This window comes from Telopea speciosissima, chromosome 10, assembly GCF_018873765.1.
Source record: "Telopea speciosissima isolate NSW1024214 ecotype Mountain lineage chromosome 10, Tspe_v1, whole genome shotgun sequence".
Lineage (NCBI taxonomy): Eukaryota > Viridiplantae > Streptophyta > Magnoliopsida > Proteales > Proteaceae > Telopea > Telopea speciosissima.
Genome location: NC_057925.1, coordinates 16,331,284 through 16,351,796, shown reverse-complemented (window position 1 = coordinate 16,351,796; position 20,513 = coordinate 16,331,284). Strand labels below are relative to the sequence as shown.

The 20,513-nt window shown below is 41.7% G+C and overlaps 2 protein-coding genes across 2 annotated transcripts; both read right to left on the bottom strand.

The window, feature by feature from the left end:
* Positions 1–9,810: 9,810 nt before the first annotated feature.
* On the bottom strand, positions 9,811–19,967 carry LOC122641423 (protein STRICTOSIDINE SYNTHASE-LIKE 10-like). Its single transcript, XM_043834660.1, has 4 exons — positions 19,684–19,967; positions 18,128–18,391; positions 17,403–18,033; positions 9,811–9,832 (listed from the first exon to the last, which is right to left on the bottom strand). Exons 1-3 carry the CDS (start codon positions 19,965–19,967, stop codon positions 17,463–17,465), a joined length of 1,119 nt encoding a protein of 372 aa, XP_043690595.1. The 3' UTR covers positions 9,811–9,832; positions 17,403–17,462.
* On the bottom strand, positions 9,913–10,959 carry LOC122643334 (aspartic proteinase CDR1-like). The gene has a single exon (XM_043836969.1). The coding sequence runs from the start codon at positions 10,957–10,959 to the stop codon at positions 9,913–9,915; it is 1,047 nt and encodes a 348-aa protein (XP_043692904.1).
* Positions 19,968–20,513: the final 546 nt, after the last annotated feature.

Genomic DNA, 20,513 nt, shown 5'->3' with positions numbered 1-20,513 from the left:
CAGGGCTATTGATATGGATAAAAGTGGGTAACATTGTCAATGTATAAGAATGATGTTAGGGGATTGGGATCATACATCAAAATGTACTAAAATAATGTGAAGTTGCCACCTAGGGTTAGGGCCTAGGACCCATTAAATGTGGCCCTTATCCGCTGTGAACGGAATTGGGCTACGTGGCTCCATATGATCTGACCAGAGGTTCGGGTAAGGGATCAGGTCACGAGTGTGGAAAGGTGTTAGGCACCCACCTCGCCCGGCCGAAACCGGTCTCCCTGTAATAAATGCTACCAAAATGACGGATATGCTCTCTTATTTATTACGGGGATGGGGATACTGAGTGTACTACATTGTAATATTATGAACTACATTGAGTCTATACAATAAAATGACGAAACACGAAAGGACTACATCGAATTGATAAAATGCAGTAATTATACCTATACGGATGTATTCCCTTGGCTCAGGGGAGACGAATGAATGGACCGACGCTGATTCCTTTTTGGGTAGAGTAACGGCTCTTTTAGGTAGTTTGATAATAAAGAAATAGACAGGATGATGTCTGTAATGAGGGGATTTCACTTGTTATCCGTGCACTAACGGGATGACAAGTTCTAAAAGCGGGATCACTCCATGCTTAGATGGGTAATCGAAGGATCTACCCACACCATAGAGGGTTCACTCACTCACACTCTTACAAGAGAGAAACGGGCGCAAGAGGATGAAAAGGAGGCAAAACAAGCCCTGGAGGGTCTCCCCACTCGAGAAAAACTTGTTTTTGAGGGGAGGAGGACCCCCAAGCTGGGCCAGATAAATCCTCCATGGTGCAGTGGAGATGTCCACGGCGCCGTGGGTGACATCAGTAGGCTAATGTCACACCCCTTCACGGCGCCATGGAAAAAGTACAGTGGTGCCGTATGGGGGTCCCCATGGTGCCATGGGAATGTCCACGGCGCCGTGGACGCACAATGCTAATTTTTCTTGATTTTGGGCCTAAAATGGGCCTATTTTGGGTTCAAATATGGTTTTGGGCTTATGGGTCAGGTGTTTTGGGGTCCAGAAAGAGGGAAGATGCATCGCCCATTGTCTGCATCCCGTTGTCATCATCTCCAGAGGGGGTGACAATATCCAGTGTCTACAGTTTGCCCCAATAGCCGAAGGGTAAAGACAAAAGACCAACCAATTTTGTCACCAAGAGCATGTACTGCTGCCGCTTTGCTCAAAGGCGACAGAGTTGCTAAAAAAACAGATGGTTAATCATGATGAAGAAAAACTCAGAAAAACTAATCTTTATTACGTGAGCACCGCTTGATCGAGAATCAAGTTTTGAGATTGATAAGGCACAACTCGACCGAAAATCAAGCTTGGAGGGTGATAAGGCACCACTCGATCGAAAATCAAGCTTGGAGGGTGATAAGGCTCCGCTCAACCGATAATCAAGTTTTGAGGGTGATAAGGCACCATTCGATCGAGATTCAAATTTTGGAGGCTGATATGGCACCGCTCAACCAATAATCAAGTTTTGAGGGTGGTAAGGCACCACTCGACCGAGATTCAAATTTTGGAGGGCGATACGGCACCGCTCAACCGATAATCAAGTTTTGATGGTGATAAGGCACTACTCGATCGAGATTCAAATTTTGGAGGGTGATAAGGCACCGCTCAACCGATAATCAAGTTTTGAGGGTGACAAGGCACCACTCGACCGAACATCAAGTTTTAAGGGTGATAAGGCACCACTCGACTGAGATTCAAATTTTGGAGGGTGATAAGGCACCGCTCAACCGATAATCAAGTTTTGAGGGTGATAAGGCACCACTCGATCGAGATTCAAATTTTGGAGGGTGATGAGGCACCGCTCAACCGATAATCAAGTTTTGAGGGTGATAAGGCACCACTCGATTGAGATTCAAATTTTGGAGGGTGATATGGCACCGCTCAACCGATAATCAAGTTTTGAGGGTGATAAGGCACCACTCGATCGAGATTCAAATTTTGGAGGGTGATACGACACCGCTCAACCGATAATCAAGTTTTGACGGTGATAAGGCACCACTCGACCGAGATTCAAATTTTGGAGGGTGATAAGGCACCGCTCAACCGATAATCAAGTTTTGAGGGTGATAAGGCACCACTCGACCGAGATTCAAATTTTGGAGGGTGATAAGGCACCGCTCAACCGATAATCAAGTTTTGAGGGTGATAAGGCACCACTCAATAGAGATTCAAATTTTGGAGGGTGATATGGCACCGCTCTACCGATAATCAAGTTTTGAGGGTGATAAGGCACCACTCGACCAAGATTCAAATTTTGGAGGGTGATAAAGCGCTGCTCAACCAATAATCAAGTTTTGAGGGTGATAAGGCACCACTCGATCGAACATCAAGTTTTGAGGGTGATAGGGCACCACTCGACCGAACATCAAGTTTTGAGGGTGATAAGGCACCACTCGACCGAGGATCGAGCTCGAAGGGACGACTGTTTGAAGTGACATTCCTCTGTGAAAAGTTATTCTGTAGTCAATCTGAGACAATGGTATGTGGAAAGACACCCCAAGACATGGGCACAATGTACTTATAGTCAATCTAGCTGATCGGTGGACTGACACACTATAGTCATCTCGAGGGCAATGGGAAAGATAATCTTGTGTAGCCATGATGAAAATGGAAAAGCAATCCAACATGTATACCATCATATGGTACATGAGTGCTTTGGAGGCAAATGCAACTTTATGCGTATGGATTCATAAGAGAACTGCTATTTAAAACCTAGGTAAAAATCTTTTTTTTTAATTTTAAACCCCCCCCACCTTTTTTTTTTCTTTTCTTTTTTTTCTCTTTTTGTTTTTTTGGGTCCACGGTGCCGTGTGGGAGTCAGTACGGCACCATGGATAGGCGGCACCACTCTGGCATGGCTCCGTGCTTACCGCACCGTGCTAGAATCCACGGCCCCGTGCGAAGTATCACACGGCGCCGTGGACGCAGTAGTAACTTTTATAAATGGAGGGTCTCCCCCTCATTTCTTCACTCTTGCTTTTTGTTGCTAGGCTTTGCTGTTTTTGCCTTTTGACCTTATTTTTTACCCTTTCATATCATAGCCTTCCGCAGACATGCTCGTCAGCCCTCGCGGGGTCCGCTCCATGGTACAAACACCAAGGACTCTCGCGCCGCTTGGTATCCCACTGGGGTTACTCTCGCTGATACTGCTCGCCACGGTTGCTGCTTCATCTGGGGCCAGGTTAGTTCATTTATCCTTATTTTGATTATCTGTTATTTAGATGTCTTTTGTATGTAAATTGAGACCATTACCTGAAAGCCCCTAGATACTAACTTAGGCACCTGTTGACACACAAACTGAGACAAGGCCTTTGGACATTATTCTAAGTGTCCTTTGGCATGCCAATCGAGGCAATCCCCTAGATACTACCTTAGGCACTTAGTGATACTCAAATCAAGGCGAGGTCATTAGGCATTACCCTAGGTACCTGGTGATACTCAAATCAAGGCGAGACCATTAGACACTAACCTAAGTGTCTTTTGGCGTGCAAATTAAAGCAATGCCCCTAGATACCACCCTAGGCACCTGTTAGCATGCAAATCGAGGCAAGGCCACTAGACACTACCCTAAGTGTCTTTTGGCACGCAAATTAAAGCAATGCCCCTAGATACCACCCTAGGCATAAGTTAGCACGCAAATCGAGGTGAGGCCATTAGACACTACCCTAAGTGTCTTTTGGCATGCAAATTAAAGCAATGCCCCTAGATACCACCCTAGGCATAAGTTGGCACACAAATCGAGGTGAGGCCACTAGACACTATCCTAAGTGTCTTTTGGCACGCAAATTAAAGCAATGCCCCTAGATACCACCCTAGGCATAAGTTAGCATGCAAATCGAGGCAAGGCCACTAGACACTACCCTAAGTGTCTTTTGGCACGCAAATTAAAGCAATTCCCCTAGATACCACCCTAGGCATAAGTTGGCACGTAAACCAAGGCGAGGCCATTAGACGCTACCCTAAGTAACTTTTGGTACGCAAATTAAAGCAATGCCCTTAGATACCACCCTTGGCACCCACCTCCTTGGTTTATTATCATTTTCATTCTTGCACTGTGTAATTTTATTGCTTGTTGGTTAATGCTTATCCTAACTTCTTCTTTTGTTGCTATTTTTTTTTTTTTTTTGTAGGGTAAGGCCCTTCCCCCGCCCAAGAAGTACTGTGCGCTGGAGAAGGTTTCTGAGTGGTACAGAGTGCTCTGCTCAGAGGTACGGGCCAGAGTTAGGCAGGCCGGGCTAGGGCACATCGTCGCATGCTCTGCCCAAGAGCTGGATAGCCCGATGGCGAGGGCTCTAATAGAGAGGTGGTGGCCGAGCACCCATACCTTCCATCTTCCTTTGGGTGAGGTGACGGTCACCCCTCTGGATTTCTATATGATCACTGGGCTCCCCTTTGGAGGGGTGTCTGTGACTCTGACCCCGGAGGAGAGGGTCATAGCCTCGACAAAGCCTACAGAGCGCCTGGACTACTACCGACGATATTTGGGGATTCCGGTAACTGACAGGGAGATCCCCACGACGATCTTGAGGAGCTCTTGGGATGATCGAGTCGTGACAGACCAATCGCCCTCTGAGTTGCTCGATCAGTAGGCTAGATGCTTCTTCCTCTTCCTATTAGTGGAGGTTGTATTTAGCGACATGACAGGGACGGTGACAGCCGACGCCGCATATGTTCACTTTTTTGAGGACTTTGATCTGGCGACGGGCTACGATTGGGGTGGTTCGGCATACGCTCACTTCCTCTATGTGATGAATTTTTTGGTTGTGGGGTCGCTGAACTAGATCAGCTGCTGCTATGTCCTCTGGGCAAGTATTGCCATTATTTTATTTGTTATTTTTCTTCTTTTTTTTTTTATATACTTCTAACTTCTTTCTTCTGTTTATTGTAGACATAGAGTTACGAGATTCTCCGATTTCGGGTTCTGACCTTCAGGGTCGGGGATGACCCCGAGACCACATTCCCTAGGTCTACGTGATGGCGTAGATCTCATCTTTTCAGGAGTGGCCGCCATAAGGACCTTAAGTCCATTCGCGGCCTCCTGAATGAGCTGTGGCTCGATGAGGTACATCCAAACTTGGCCTTTTCCTTCTTTTTTTTTTTTATTATTTCAAAATGTGCTGACCTGCCTTTTATTTGACAGACTTCTCTCCGCCCGTATCTGGGGGAGATCATCTTGGAGCCGGACCTATTTGCTAGGGCCTTAGCTCTCTCCTCCTACCGGATTCTCTTTGAGGGTCCGTGGGGGTTTTCATTTTACATAGCGGAGCGAGTGTCCCTATAGTGGTCTGAGGCTCGGTTAGTTCCCTGCCCTCCTCCTGCTCAGGCCCATGATCCATCCTTGATGGATCAAGAGGAGATCGACCATTGGAGGGCTGGCGGGCCAGATATCGGGTTGGTGTTGCCCGACACCGACTATACCACCTTCCTTTATAGGGAGACGGTCTGCGTATAATTCCTCACTCCTCTCTCCTCTCTCTTTTCTTTTCTTCATTTCCTTTTCCTTGGGATTGTTGTACTAACCCTTGTTTCCTCTCTTTCTCTCTGTAGTATCCTGACGGCCCCATGTGCCCGGGGGTCTTTGGCGGTGGGAGTTTGTCCCGTGCTTCTCGAGCGGTGGAGGCAGAGTCAGGTGTTGGACCTTCTGGTGGGGTCCCAGTCCTATGAATTGCGGGCCCTGATGATCACATCCCCAGGTACCGTCCATGGTTCGTCCGCCATCCCAAGCCTGAGAGGGTTGAGGTTGTCCTAGAGCCCCCTCGTTCTGAGGATAGAGATCTAGGTCTTCTGCTACCTTACGACGGGGTAACCATATTTATTAATATGTTTTTTTTATTTTATATATTTGTTACTTAGTCCGATGATTTGCTAACCCTATTAATATATTTTGCACTTAGGTGGACGCAGGCCGATACGCTGATATGAGGTGAATGATGGCGAGTCTAGATGAGGTCATAATGACTCGCGTGGAGGCGACGCATCAGTTGGTAAACTTCTTACCCCCTTTCTTTTCTTTTCTTTTTTTTTATATATATTTTTTTATGAGCATCTCTTGATGTTTTAACTTTTTGATTCCTTTTGTAGAGGACTGAGCTTGACTACTATCGGAGAGAGAATGAGAGATTGAGACTCGCGAACAGGGGTCTCTAGGCTGATTTGGCTTAGGCTCAGGTTGAGAGAGATGCTCTGAGGATGTCTCAGAGTGGCGAGGGCGGAGGCTTGGATGTAGAGGATTATTCTCCCGAGGAGTGACCCTTCCTCCTGCTCTCTCTCTCTCTCTTTACTTTGTACAGACAACATTGTCACTATTATGTATTTTTTTTATTTTTTGTTTATTTTTCTTTAGAAAACGAATCATTTGTACACATTTTTTTTTTTTTAAGATATTTATTGTATATTTCTTCCCTTCTACTTGCTACTTGCATCAAATCATTCCCTTTTCCTAGAAGCACAAATTCCATTGATATGAGATTCAATTACATGAGAGATGACAAAAGAAACATTAGTCTGATATCACTTATTTACAACACTTTTCCCCGTATTTCGGATAGCAGAATCATCACTTCTTGCATCAACATCTCTGGGGTTCTGAAATTCTTTGACTTAGGCTGTTCCTGCTTTGGAGATGCTAAGGAGGGGATATAAAAATTAGTGCGAGTCAAACCCATGAATCTCACATGATTGCACCCGGGTGTTTCTGGTTCCTCCATCTCGGCCTTCATCCAAGGGTAGTTCCATTGAATTTCTTGAACTCCTCTTCCATCCAAGTATTCCATCCAATCTCGGATCTTGTGAAATTCTGACTTTTCTCTTTTCATTTGATAATGCATGGGTTGAAAGCGAGGACATGGAATTGGCTCCACTAACTTCAATTTTTCAATCAACCACATTTGGAACAATGCCGGGGATCCAAGAAAGAAGTTTGTTCCATATCTTTGGGATTGACACATGATATCGAATCCTTTGAAAGTTTCTGCCAAAATGGTGGGGACAATGTCACATCCTCCTTCTATTTGTTTAACAACTTCGGCAATCATTGGAGACATGCCTCTTCCTGGAGCTATTAGTAGGTACTTCCAAATCATGCAAGATAAGTATGCCCGCTTCCTGCATCGGATCTTACCTTTTTCTTCAAATCTGTGGCTGTTGAAGATCTTCACAACTTTTAACGCATCCACCCTATCATAATTAAGAATCTACTTTATCTCTTTCTTATTCATGCCGAAGAATTCTTCCAGAGTTTTGAGAAGTTACTCTTTTTGCATGATCGGGAGGAATAATTTTCCTCGAGGGGGTGCTAACATACAGGCCCAAAATTCTTCAATAATTGAAGTCAGCCAGACTTTTCCAAAATGAAAGGCGTGCAGCTGAGGATCCCAGCATCTTGACACTTCCCTAAGTAAGTCATGATGAATCTTGAAGCATTTGATCCTGCCTAGTATCGCCAGATGGAGGTCATCTAGAAGAGTAGGACCATCCATATGCATCCGGAGAGTCCACTGGTGCAACTGCTCGTCTAGCCCTTCTTTCTTTCGTTCCTGCATGTTACCTGCATCAAAGATCATATTAGCACTTTGTGACATAGAACGAATGAGTCCTTTGTTAATAACCAGCTCTAAATGACCCTATACCTAAACTAAGTCCAAGAATGGACTGAAGGCCAAATGACGAGATTTTCCTATTTTTACAGGGGATGCCGGGTGGCAGAACTGCGAAAGGAGATCAACACAATGCCCTCTCTTTTCTTTATTTTTTTTTCTTCTTTTTTTTTTTTGCTCTCTCTTTTTCTTTTTTGTCTTTTTTCTTTTTTATTTTTTTTTAGACCGCACTCGAACGTATCGAGTTGCCTACGTATCCCTTGGGAGGAATCAGGTCAAACGTAGTTCATGTTGCTTCAAGCAACTCAGACGAAATACTTCTTTAATTGGTCCATGTTGACTAATCCCCAAAGATCTTCTCCATTGAGGTCAGAGAGTTGAACCGCCTGGCCTGGCAATATGGTCTTGACTTTGTAAGGTCCGCTCTAATTGGGTCAGAATTTTCCCCTTGGGTCGTGAATAGGAGCTCGCTGCTCCCTTAGGACCAAATCTCCTTCTTCAATGCTTCGAGTGCGTACACCTTTATTGAATGCCCTGGCCATTTTTTGCTGATATTTCTTGAGATTGTCCATGGCTTTCATCCTTTTCTCATCCAAGAGATTGAGCTTTTCATATCTGGCCCTTACCCATTCTCCTTTTGGCAATTGACTATCGAGTAAAACTCGAAGGGAAGGGACTTGAATTTCTATGGGCAATACGGTTTCCATTTCGTACACAAGAGAGTATGGGGTTGCCCCAGTAGAGGTTCAGATGGATGTCCGGTATGCCCATAAAGCCAATGGGAGTTTCTCTGCCCAGTCATTGTGTGTATCTGCCATCTTTTGTAATATGACCTTCATATTTTTGTTGGCTGCTTCTACTACCCCGTTAGCCTGTGGACGGTAAGTAGTAGATTTATGCCTCTTAATGCCAAATCGGTTACAGAGTTCTTCCACTTTTCCTCGGAAATGCAAGCCTTGATCTGAAATCAATTGCTGAGGTAAGCCGAATCTGCAGATGATGTTCTCTTTTATGAACTTTGCCACCTTAGCGGAAGTCAAGACCGCGTAAGACTGAGCCTCCACCCATTTTGTGAAGTAGTCGATGGTGACTAATACGAATTGATGGCCAGTAGAAGCTTTTGGGGTTATCTTGCCAACTGCATCAATTCCCCAAGTAGAAAATGGCCACGGGGCGATGAGTGTAGCTCTGTTGGAGGAATATGAATAATATTAGCAAATATCTGGCATTTATGGCATCGTCTTACGAAGACAGCACACTCAGCTTCCATTGTTGCCCAATAATATCCCATTCTGAGAATCTTTTTTGCCAGCATCTTTGTGTTCATGTGTGGCCCACATATTCCTTGATGGATTTCTTTCATAATGGTTTGAGCCTGATCCTCATCTACACATAACAGTTGGATGCCATCATAAGACCTCTTGTACAGTAAGTTTCCTTAGAGGATAAATTGAGTAGCATATTTCCGCAAATGCCTCTTCTCTCTTTCTGAAAAATATTCATTCTCCTATATAAAGAGAGGAGGTCTTGTCTATTTCTCTAACGTTATTTTGAAACAATCTTAAGTTTATTTTCCCCTACATCGTAGTGAGTCTTGCTAATGAACTAGTGAGTATTACCTTCAGATGGAGCCAAGCTGCTCGTTGGAGTAGAAAATAAAAGGCTTATGATACCATATTAATTCTGAAATATTCTATTTGCATTGAATAGACTCTACACTGTAGAGTAATATATATAATGGTTACAAGAGATTGCCCTAGTCGGTGGAGCACATGTGATTACAAGGAGATTGAGAGAGATTTGGAATCCTTATATGATCTAAACCAATACATGGTATGATTCTATATGATCTAAACCAATACATGGTATATTCTATATGATCTGTGTTACCCAATATGAGAAGATATCGATCTTGAGTGTCCATAGCAAGCTGTACTCTCAAGATCGGTTGATAAGCAACAAGAATAAATCTCACTAATTCAGTGATTGGTAAACAAAAATTAATTTCATATTATTACTTGTTTTTTCCTTACAGTAATTGAACAAGTAGTGTAATCTCTGCATTGCATGTTCTTGGAGAATCCAAACTCATATGTGGTCGATTCATCTAGATTGATTAATTCAACCAAAAACAAGATAAAGAGAAGGCCTAATCAAAACTAAAATGCATAAAAACCAGGGAGGGTCTACCCAAATTTGAATGTTTCTTGACTTCCAACTTGAAATTCGAAATTTGCGAGAAAAATCCTAAGAATTTCCCAAACTAAGGTTGATCTACTACAACACTAGGGTAAGGGACAATGGCAAAGCATACAGCTTCTTCAGACCTCCGAAAAAAAGTATTCAGGGGTTTCAACTTGACGTCGGCTTCTGAAAAATGGACAATGACTGAAACATTGACATCAGTACCAGGTTTGTAGCACAAGTGAGAATATTCAGTATCTACAAAAGTTTCACCATGAATTAATTTCTTCACTTCTGATTCAAGATTACGGTTGAAATCAAATTCGATATATGTCAATGTTGTACCATAATCGAGGATAATGTTTCCCTCATCAGCAACAGCCTTGGATGAATTCATGTATGCCAATCTCTTGTTTCCAACACTAATTGCTTCAAGGGTCACATAATAGAATGTAGCCGGATCCTTTATCACTAAAGGAGTAGACACAACATCATCACCGGAAATGACAACTTCACTACCAAAATTCAATTTGCTTGTCACATTTTCCTTCTCAAAAGGGACCAAGCAGTAGGAGAACTTGCCACCAATAGATGATTTCAGTTGCGAAATCAGTGATAGCGGACCCCCTCCGAGGCCAACTAGACCACTTTCTCGGTCATTGAAGGAGGAGCCACCTTCGTTGTGCCCACAACCAAAGATTTTATTTGGTAAATCGACTGATCTACCACTAGTAGAACCCAATCTAAATGTCTCACTTGCAAGAAACCCTTTAGTAGATGATCCGTCCCCATAATAATAGCTGTACTTACAATCATTAGTTCCAGGTGCACATACTCTACCTTCACCAGCTATCAGATCACATTCTTTAGATTTGCATGATAAGTTTCGATAGGTTGATGACTTGTTAGGATCAAATAGAGGAGGTTTTTGCTTGTAACATTTTTCGCAAGGCTTGCATTGAATCCAAATAAGATCACTACCTGTATCAGCAATTGCGAACCTCTCCACTGGTGGAGTTCCAAATGACATTTTCATGAGATAAGAACCATTATTATCAGTTACAACCTGTGATGAAACTTCAAATGGAGAGATTGCGGATTGTATTAAACTATTGGCGTGGGACATTGATCGGCGGAACGCATTCTACCGACGCTCAAAATGAGTAACTGATGGGTCAGAAATGAGAGAGCAATGAATCCCAGTGGATAATATCAACACTAAACCCACCATTATCCCCAGCTTCAACTAGGGAAAATGTGGACAGGTAAACAGAGAAGACTATGTCCAGAGCAGGTACGGATGAACAAGAACTAAAACAAGCAACCATGATTCTGTAGAGTGTAGAGCGAGATGTGAGAAATGGAGAGGTTACGCAAAATATATGGAAGTTTTAGAAAAGAGACTACAAGACGTTACGAGAAATATATGGAAGTTACAGAAGAAGAGAGACTACAAGACGTTACAGGAGATACATGTGAGCAGAGAGAGGTTACTTAGGGACTTTCAGTTTATAAACTTTAGGCCATTCCATGGTCCTAAAAGTGGGTTAACTTTTTGGGATTGGTGTGTGATTTGTGTGATTAAACTTTAGGACTCCATCTAGTCTGCCATGTTGCAGCGTACCAAAATGGCCCATGCTGTATGATTTTACCATATACTCTCTCTGTGATTTTACCGTATACACAATGGATTGTAATGTTTATCGATCAGAGAGTCATATAATTGTTATTCCTTTTGGTAGGGTAGAAAATTCTTTCATTCCGGATTACTATAGTGGAAATGGAATAAGGAACCCGGTTTCATAAGGGATTGAAATAGAACTTATAATAGGAATATTTAGCTAAATTTTGCTTTGTCAGTGATGAACCATAATGGGAATCAACCAATCAATAGGAATATTTAGCTAAATTTTGCTTTGTCAGTGATGAACCATAATGGGAATCAACCAATCAACGGATGACACGTTGTGGGTTGGCCCATAGCCGATCCGACCAGTTCGACTAAAGCACAAACCATAACGAATGAAAAGAGCGAATAATGTTCGTAAGCGGTTCAATCAATTGACGGATGAACGGACTCGAATTTACCAATCGGTTGCCGAGTCAGCTCAGATCGGGCTAGTCAACTTAGATCAGACTCAGAATTCTAAGTGCCTAAGGTGGTTAACTAACCTAACTACAGGTCTGGCAGGGTCAAGGTCATGCTTTCTTCATGATTTCTAACCCGACAGGTGTCAAGCCCAGAGAGTGACACCTAGGACTACATGAAACCAGAACTACCGTCCATGAATAGACAATTCTCATACCAATCTAGCAATTCAAACCTATAAATAGTAATGTATATTCCAGGTAAAGGGGACTCTCATTCACTTTATAGCTCTTAGAATTTGAGAATCTTATCTATTGCAGAGATTTGACTTAGGCATCGAAGTGTGCTAACCGGCTCAGGCTGGCACTCTTTTGTCTTGTGTTGTTTACCTATGTAGGTCCGTTCGGCCAGGTGGATAACAGCTCGGATTTCACCGCAACAGATTGGCACCGTCTGTGGGAAATACTACGTCAAAGCCATAAGTCATGGTAACCGACAAAGCGAACAATTCACGATCGGGGACAGCCATGCGACAGGCAATTCCCGTCGAGAGGGAAGTCGGGTTGATGGTGGCCCAGTCACACGTCAGATGACCCGAGCTATGCTCCTGCCAACGAGTGCAGTAACCCAGGTGCAACGGCCTTCGGAGGCAAGAGATAGATTTTAGCATTGAAATTTGACATATGGATAATCCATATGGTTTTCTATTTATCAGATAAATTGCAACATCTATATTTAAAAGCCAATAAAATTTTTAAAAAAATGATGACACAATGATTGATTTATGTGTCTATCTTTTTCCTCAAATTCAAAATTGTTGAATATTTTTTTTTTCTTTTCTTTTCTTTTCTTGCCTTCGAAGCATAGCCTAATATTATAAGGAAAATATGTCAATGAATAAGAGAGATACATAATTAATATGTATAGGGAAAGAAACGTTATTTTTTTTTTTTTGGGCTTTTTGTTGCAAAGCAGCATGTATACTTTTTCATTATGTCCTAACTAAAGTGGGTTATAATTTTTATTTAGGTCAAGTGCACACACCAGCTCAAAAGGGTTAACAAACCTTTCAAGGCCGCGGAGTGCAAATAAACCCAAACTCACACGCACATACCAGCTCAAAAGGGTTAACAAACCTTTCAAGGCCGCAGAGTGCAAATAAACACAGACTCACACACCCCAACCCGCTGATGTGGGAATAAACCCCACCTCACAAGTGGCTTATAATTGGTGATAGTGAGGGTGTCAAAATTGAACTGGAGATACTATTATAATTAATCTTGTGAATCTAGTGGTAGATTTGGAATTGAATACAAACCGAAAATGAGTCAAATATGAATCAAATGCTAGAACTGAATACAAATCCAAACCGAACCAAATTGAATTGGTTTCGATTGAGTACACAGTTTCATAATCGAATTGGTTCTCGCTTCGATTCGGTTCACACTAGCAATCCCTTGGACTGAATCGAATACCTGGAACCGAACCGATTTGCAAGCTTAGGTGAAGGTCGTCACGGGTGTAGCAGTATAATTGTAGGTGATCCAATTGGTTTACTCAAACTTGGATATAAATCATTACTGAGCTAGCACTGAGTTTGTTTTTATAAATAGATGATACTAGTTCATTGCCTAACGGTCTATTGGGTTCTTTGAGCAAACGACATAGAGGAGCACACCAATGGGGTGCAACAAAATAATTTTGTACAAAGGAGGATAGCGATGTCATTTCACGTAAGAAAGAGATAGAGAGAGCAAGGATTCTAGTGTACCCTCTTTTGACGAATTTTTCTCCTCTCAGGTTCCCTACCCAGTCAGGTTCGTAGGTTCCTCTCATAGGGAGGGTGGAAATGACGACCTCATCCCACCCAGGCAGTGTGTTCGGCCAAGGGGTGAGGTCATCATTTCTGACCCCCTATGAGAGGAACCTACGAATCTAATCGGGCAAAGAACCTGAGAGGAGTTAGATTCTCTTTTGGCGGCTCATAAAACCTTGTTCATTAATAATAATATCTCTAGGGAAAAACTGTTTGTAACCAAGGTGGTTACAGCATAAGATGTAACATCTCTTTTATGTCCATCAATAGACATCTATTGCTCTTGTCACATTAGGGATTAAATTGTCATTTCACTTTTGTTATATGGTAGGAAAAAAGGATAAGGGTTTCTATTATATGGGCATTAAGGTAATTTTATCATCATATACATACCATAGAGGGGAATTAACTTGCCGGTGTCGACGGTAACAGCCGGAATATGCGGGTTTGAACTCCCAAGGAATGATATCGGTTACAAAATATTTCCTATTACTCTTCATTTCAACCTTGGATGGCTTCCACAACCGATGAATTCGGGGATTTTTCCTCTAAGTTTGCAAAATCTTGCAAAGAAGATGTGTAATAAAAGGAAGATGAGGAAATCAATAGACTGAAATCCCCCTTTCCCATTAATGTATCTGCTTTGGGCCTTTAGTTTGTCCCTGCACCTAAGGGCGTCAAACGGTGCGGTTCTGGTTCGGTGCACATTTTGCAAGGTAGAAATCAAAATCGCACCGGATAAGAATCACCCAAAATCAGAATCGTTTTAAATGCGGTGCGGTTTTAACGGTTTCTATTCAATTTTTGTTACCCAGTTAACATACGATGTGTAATACCGGTTTCACCTTTGTACCCTTTAATTTGATTTTTCATATACTTGTTATACGGGAGAAATTAAATTGTTTCATACACATCTAATTCTAGGCAAAGTTCACTTAGAAATGCTAGTTGCAATGATAATTTTAAGTGATTACTCAAGGCCATAAAGTACCACAAGGGAAACCAACCTGAGGACATCACCAATCCAAACCCCACTCAATTCATTAATTAAGTCCACCAAGACATGCTCGTACTAAAACCTTTCGTCCCTTCATGAATTTGGCACTCATAGTGAAATTCACAAAAAATCTCAATGAGTCCTAATATTTTAGAGTGTTTAACCACATTCTTAAACAAATAAAAATATTCTTAATCTTGATTTTCTATCCAGTTTCTAGTTTAATCGACGATTTTTTGATTTTGAATTGAACCGAACCAGTAATAGAACCTATGAAATCAGAATTGCATCGTTTTTATACGGTGCAGTTCAGTTCGATCATAATTGGTTGGTTTCGGTTCCATTTTGACACCCTTACCTGCACCCCATTCTCTTATTTTTTCCTTCTTCTAAAATTCTTTTACTAACCAGAGAAGCAGAAATAAATAAATAAATTCAACCGATCCAATAAGTATCGCATTGAGAAAGATTCAGATTTCTGAGTATGCGAGCACTCAATTTCACCTGGGCCTTCATAATTAACAGTGAGGACCCTCAACATTTTAGTATTTCACATGTTTCTTCTGCTCATGCTTTCAACATAATTAGCAGTAGTAGTGGTGGTTCACCGGTAATAAACATTTTTAAACAACCTGTTACTTAAAAATATGCAATTACTTTACGGGACGCTGTTTTCTAGGTGGGACGCAGGGCCATGTCACGTGGATCAGCCAATAAAAGCACATGTGGTGGCACAAAAGGGAGCGGAATTTCCGCCCTACATGGGGAGCATGACGGTCATTTCGGCGGGCGGCCCCTGTTGTGCATGAGCGTGGCCCCTGCGTCCCAGGTAGAAACATTCTCCCTTTATTTAGGTACCCATCTATTGAAACTATAAACAACTATATATATTTAAGGGCATATAATGTTCGGTTACAAAATCAGTTTGTAACATGCTTTGTTACAAATAGAGTCACCCCTACATCTAGGCTTGACACCAAACAGTTTACTAATCAGTTTCATTTCGGGGTTTAACCATTTGGTTTCCAGTGGGTCTACAGGTGCGAGCTCACTTTGACATCTACGAGGCCCATGGGCGGGAGATAGGCCCTCCATGGACCATAGACATAATATATAGTTACTATATTATAGTCCATTCCTCTTATTGGCTTGGTTTGAGTACACAGTTTCATAATCGAATTGGCTCTCATTTCGATTTTGGTTCACACTAGCAATTCCTTGGACCAAATGGAACTGATTGGCAAGCTTATGTGATAGGCTCTCTCTAAGGCTGTCTTGGGCTTTGTATTACAATAGTAGGTGATCCAATTAGTTTGCTCAAACTCGGGTCTAAATCACTAATGGGCTCGGCCCGAAGTATAAGAAGAAGTTACTACCTAACTGTCTATTTATTGAGAGAGGGTTCTTTGAGCAAGCAGCATAGTGGAGTGTACCAATGAGGTGAACAGAGTGGTTCCATACATAGCAGGACAACGATGTCATTTCATGTAAGAGAGAGAGAGAGAGGATTCTAGCATACCCTCTTCCGGCAGCTCAAAGAACCTTGTCCATTAATACTTTAGGCCTGCAACAAATCGTTTACTAACCGATTGGTTCAATTTCGAGTTTTAACCATTTGGTTCCCAATGGGTCTACCAGTGCAGGCCCGCTTTGACACCTACGAGGCCCATGATAGACGATAGACCCTCCATGGACCATAGACATAATATAGAGTTCTGGCTTGATTGCTCTTTATAGTCTCTTAAGTATACACTATAACTATTTGTATCCGTAGCCCTAAATCAGGGCATGTTAGATTCTTAGAATGAGTTTTGAAGTGTGAAGCTCTTTGCCCACGTTTCCCATTCAATTTTCAAGATCAAGAATTATATAAATCTTGCAAAGTGCTTCAATGTTATTGAGAATGTTGGAATATTTCTACATGTGGGCTTATATTAATTGGATAATTTTACTTTAATAAAAGTAAGCTAATTGATTGGTCTAAATAAGTTAGAAATACATGTTCTAAGTAGTCTAATATGGGCTGGATGGTATGGGCTTTTGTGTAAACCTTCGGGTTTGTAATGAGTGGGCTCGTTGAGAAATTCTATAAATAAAGAGCTAGGTCCCTCCTCTAAACCTAACACACCTCTAACCCTAACACATACAGAAGTAGCAGTTCTGACATCTTGAGAAGGTGAAGAGTCACTATAGTGTTCTTCTTCCTTCTGCATTTGGTTCTCTCATCTAACCAGTGACCTAGAGAAGAATAGAAGAGCAGTATCTTGTTCTGGAGATTTAAAGATTTTCGTTACGCTCAATGTCACAATGGATCCCAAACAAGGTACGCTTTTACACTTTTAAGGTTTACAATTTCTATCTCTAGTTCTTGGTATTCTTAATCTATCTATGGCAATTTATTGGGTTAATGAATTATATCTTTTGGAGATTTTAATCCTACATGTGGTATCACAGCATCCATAGATTAGGTTTAGAACCCTAATCAAATTTGCAAGCAATGGATTAAAGTCTCAGCATTGCATGTTGTTGGAGAATCCAAACTCATATGTGGTCGATTCATTTAGATTGATCAATTCAACCAAAAACAAGATAAAAAGAAGGCCTGATCAAAACTAAAATGCATAAAAACCAAGGAGAGTCTACCCAAATTTGAATGTTTCTTGACTTCCAACTTGAAATTCGAAATTTCATAGAAAAATTCTAAGAATTTCCCAAACTAAGATTGTTCTACTGCAACTTAATACGACCCATGATGGGCATCATTGGTGCAGCAATCCACAAATATCCATTGTTTTCTTCCACTTCAGTAATGGAGCTCAAAGTCTTTCCTTCACCATCTTCCAACACTTCCAAAACTTGTCCCTCTTCATTCAGTTTCATAGCAGTTGCATGTGCCTTCAAACCACTCATCAATGTCTGTACTTTCTCAACAATATAGGGATACTTTGCTAATACATTCCTTACTGAAGGTTTGGTTTCAAGCCACTTCTCCATATTTCCCTTCTTTGAGTACAAAGCAACCCAAAAATCCCCATCAGAGTTCCGTCGAAGATTATCTGGAAAACCTGGTAGCTCCGCGAATAGCTCATGAGTTCCAGCTTTAGGACCTTGAAGCCAATACTTTTGGACATTACCATTTGCAGTCTCAGCAACTAGCACAAAAGATCTGTCTTTGCTTATTGCCACACCATTGGGAAATAATAGGTCTCTCATCAGTACTGTCAATTCTCTAGTTGCTATATCATACTTCATGAATCTCCCACTTGTATCGCCGCTTAAAACGATGGAGATAAACTCTCTGCAAAGAATTTTAGTTTAAACTCTTATAGAAATGAATAAGAGATATGGTAATTAAGACATAAATGGAGCCAAAGTATGTGTATTAATAATACCTTCTGTGGAATTTTGTGCTTGAATCAGTGAAATAGACTACACCTTCTTCCTCATCTATGTCTATATTGTTGGTGAATTTGAAGGTTTTGCCTTCAGCCTCTGTTACTAATGGAGTGGCTAAACCTCCATTTGGTCCAACTTTCATGAGCCCAAAGTAAGCATCAGCAATGTAGAGATCTCCTGTCTTTTGATGAAATTGTAATCCTAATGTTCTCCCACACACATGCTCCATTTTGGGTGCAAATGCTTGAACACACTCATTCCTTCACCAATAAAAAAAAAATTACAGTCTCTTTCAGTAATTGTTTCTGAATTTACTAATGAGATGATACAACACTTGTACAGCATTTTATGGTCAGAAGACTTCTTTTACTGGTGTGCAACAAGGCCAGGCTTGGTGGGTTTCTATAAGATCACAAGCCAATCTTGGGTCTATAGCCCAGCCTGAAGTTGGGCTTGGATATTTAAGCCCAAGCCCAGAAAGCTCGAGATTGGGCCAAGCTGGTATTGTTTTTGCCATTTTCCATCTTTGTCTACACCATAAAACTAATTGTTTAATGTCCATTAGGTTCTATGTGAATAAGTTACAGCCACCCAATTCATATTATTTAATATTAACCAGTGTAAAAATAAAATATATGTAATGTATGCTAAGATAGCATAAAAATCACAACCCAAACCAAACCCATGAGCTGAGAAGTATGGCCCATGATTTTCCTAGGTGGGCTCAAGTTCGGAAGAAGAATTTTGTCCACTTGTTTTGAGGAGGAGAGAGATAGATACATCGGAGTGTTTTGGGAGGGGAGAGAGATAAACTCATGAGAGTGCTAGTATAGGCCACACTACTGAACAGAAAAACTTTTCTCAAAAAAATAATTAATAGATAAAAAGAACACTAGTATATCCTGCGCATGCTCGAGCCCGGATCACATCTTTGTACAAGAGGTTGGTCTTTGGGATCCGATCAGATCCATTGTGGGACCACGGGGAGCAATGGATCCCATTTGGATGGAGATCGAGTCCCAAGGACCGACCTAGTACAAGGACCCAACCTGCTACACTAGCTCATTTATAATCCGTTTAATTTTGACCCGAATATTTAAATGGACGATCGCCGTGCAGGTTTTAAGTATCGTGAGAGCTGGCTAAGCCCGACCGAACCCGATGGGTTGAAGACTCATTACCCTTAGACAATGATAAATTGCCCAACGGAAGAATGTTCTTTGTGTCGTAACGCAGCCTGCACCCACACACATGGGCAGCCTGTGCAAGGGGCAAGGTGGTCATTGTATCCACCCCATGTGCCTGGGCACAGGCTGCACGCCGCAGCACAAAGAACAGCACCCCTATATTTTATTCCCTCTCCGAATGCTTTCTTTTGGATTCCCTTCTCTTTCCTGGAACTATTCTCCCTTGACTGCTGTGAATCTGAAAACTACTCTTGGAAAGAACTTGAGAACTAAAGATTAACCCAATTCCATAAACTAAATTTTTTTTTTTTCTTTCTGGAAAGGCCATGCTTCAAAAGAAGAAGAAGAAGAAGAAGAATAGTTACCTATTTGCGGAAGTGACTGCAAATTCAATCCATCCTTTATCATCACCTTGCCATTTAAGAATCCGACCATCGGCGACGCCGGTGTAAGGACCCTCACCATTAGGATCAAAGACAATACTCTCACCGCCAAATGCTCCGACACCGGAAAGTGAAATTACTTCTGCATCTTTAAGCTTGTCATGAGCTCCGGGAAGAAGAGGTGGTGATAAACGGATTGGTTTTCTGGAAAGGAAGATTGAGAGAACTGCAAGAACTGTTGCAAATAAGATGAAGATAGTTCTCATGGCTTCAATCTTCTTCTTCTAACTTCTTAAGAAGATAAGAGAAATGAAAAATGATAGAAGTGGTTGGGTGTTTAATAGTATATATATATTGGGGGAAATGGGGCTTTGGTTTCTTCTCCATTCATGAACCCATTCTTACTACCCCACCATTTCAATTTTCTAAAATCAAACCATTCCACGCATTGACCACTAAGTATTTCAAAGATGAACGGCAATAAATAATAGATGTGGTAGAATGACAAATAACACCTCATATACTCACCGAAATAACGAAGTTGTCAAATACTCCCTCTGAAGTCTGACGCCTAGACACATGGGGATAGGCGCAATGACCATCCTACCCCCTGAGTGACAGGCCTATGTGTTTAAATACAACATACGTTGCGGTACAGAGAACGTGATCCCTAGAACAAAAAACATGGGACCCACAGAAAACTTTGTCCACTCAAAAAAATATCCAAATGTGCGAAGAAATAAGATAACTCTCTCTAAGAATTATTTATAGCCCAATGCCATTGATTTTCATTTTTCAAATAAAAGATGCAG

Bases quoted from the DNA above. Each gene is read 5' to 3' on its own strand.
- LOC122643334 (XM_043836969.1), bottom strand. From the start codon at position 10,959: ATGTCCCACGCCAATAGTTTAATACAATCCGCAATCTCTCCATTTGAA.
- LOC122641423 (XM_043834660.1), bottom strand. From the start codon at position 19,967: ATGAGAACTATCTTCATCTTATTTGCAACAGTTCTTGCAGTTCTCTCA. The intron at 18,392-19,683 runs GTAACTATTCTT...TTATTGGTGAAG, and splicing joins GCAGTCACTTCCGCAAATAG to GAATGAGTGTGTTCAAGCAT. The intron at 18,034-18,127 runs GTATTATTAATA...AATTCTTTGCAG, and splicing joins AGCACAAAATTCCACAGAAG to AGAGTTTATCTCCATCGTTT.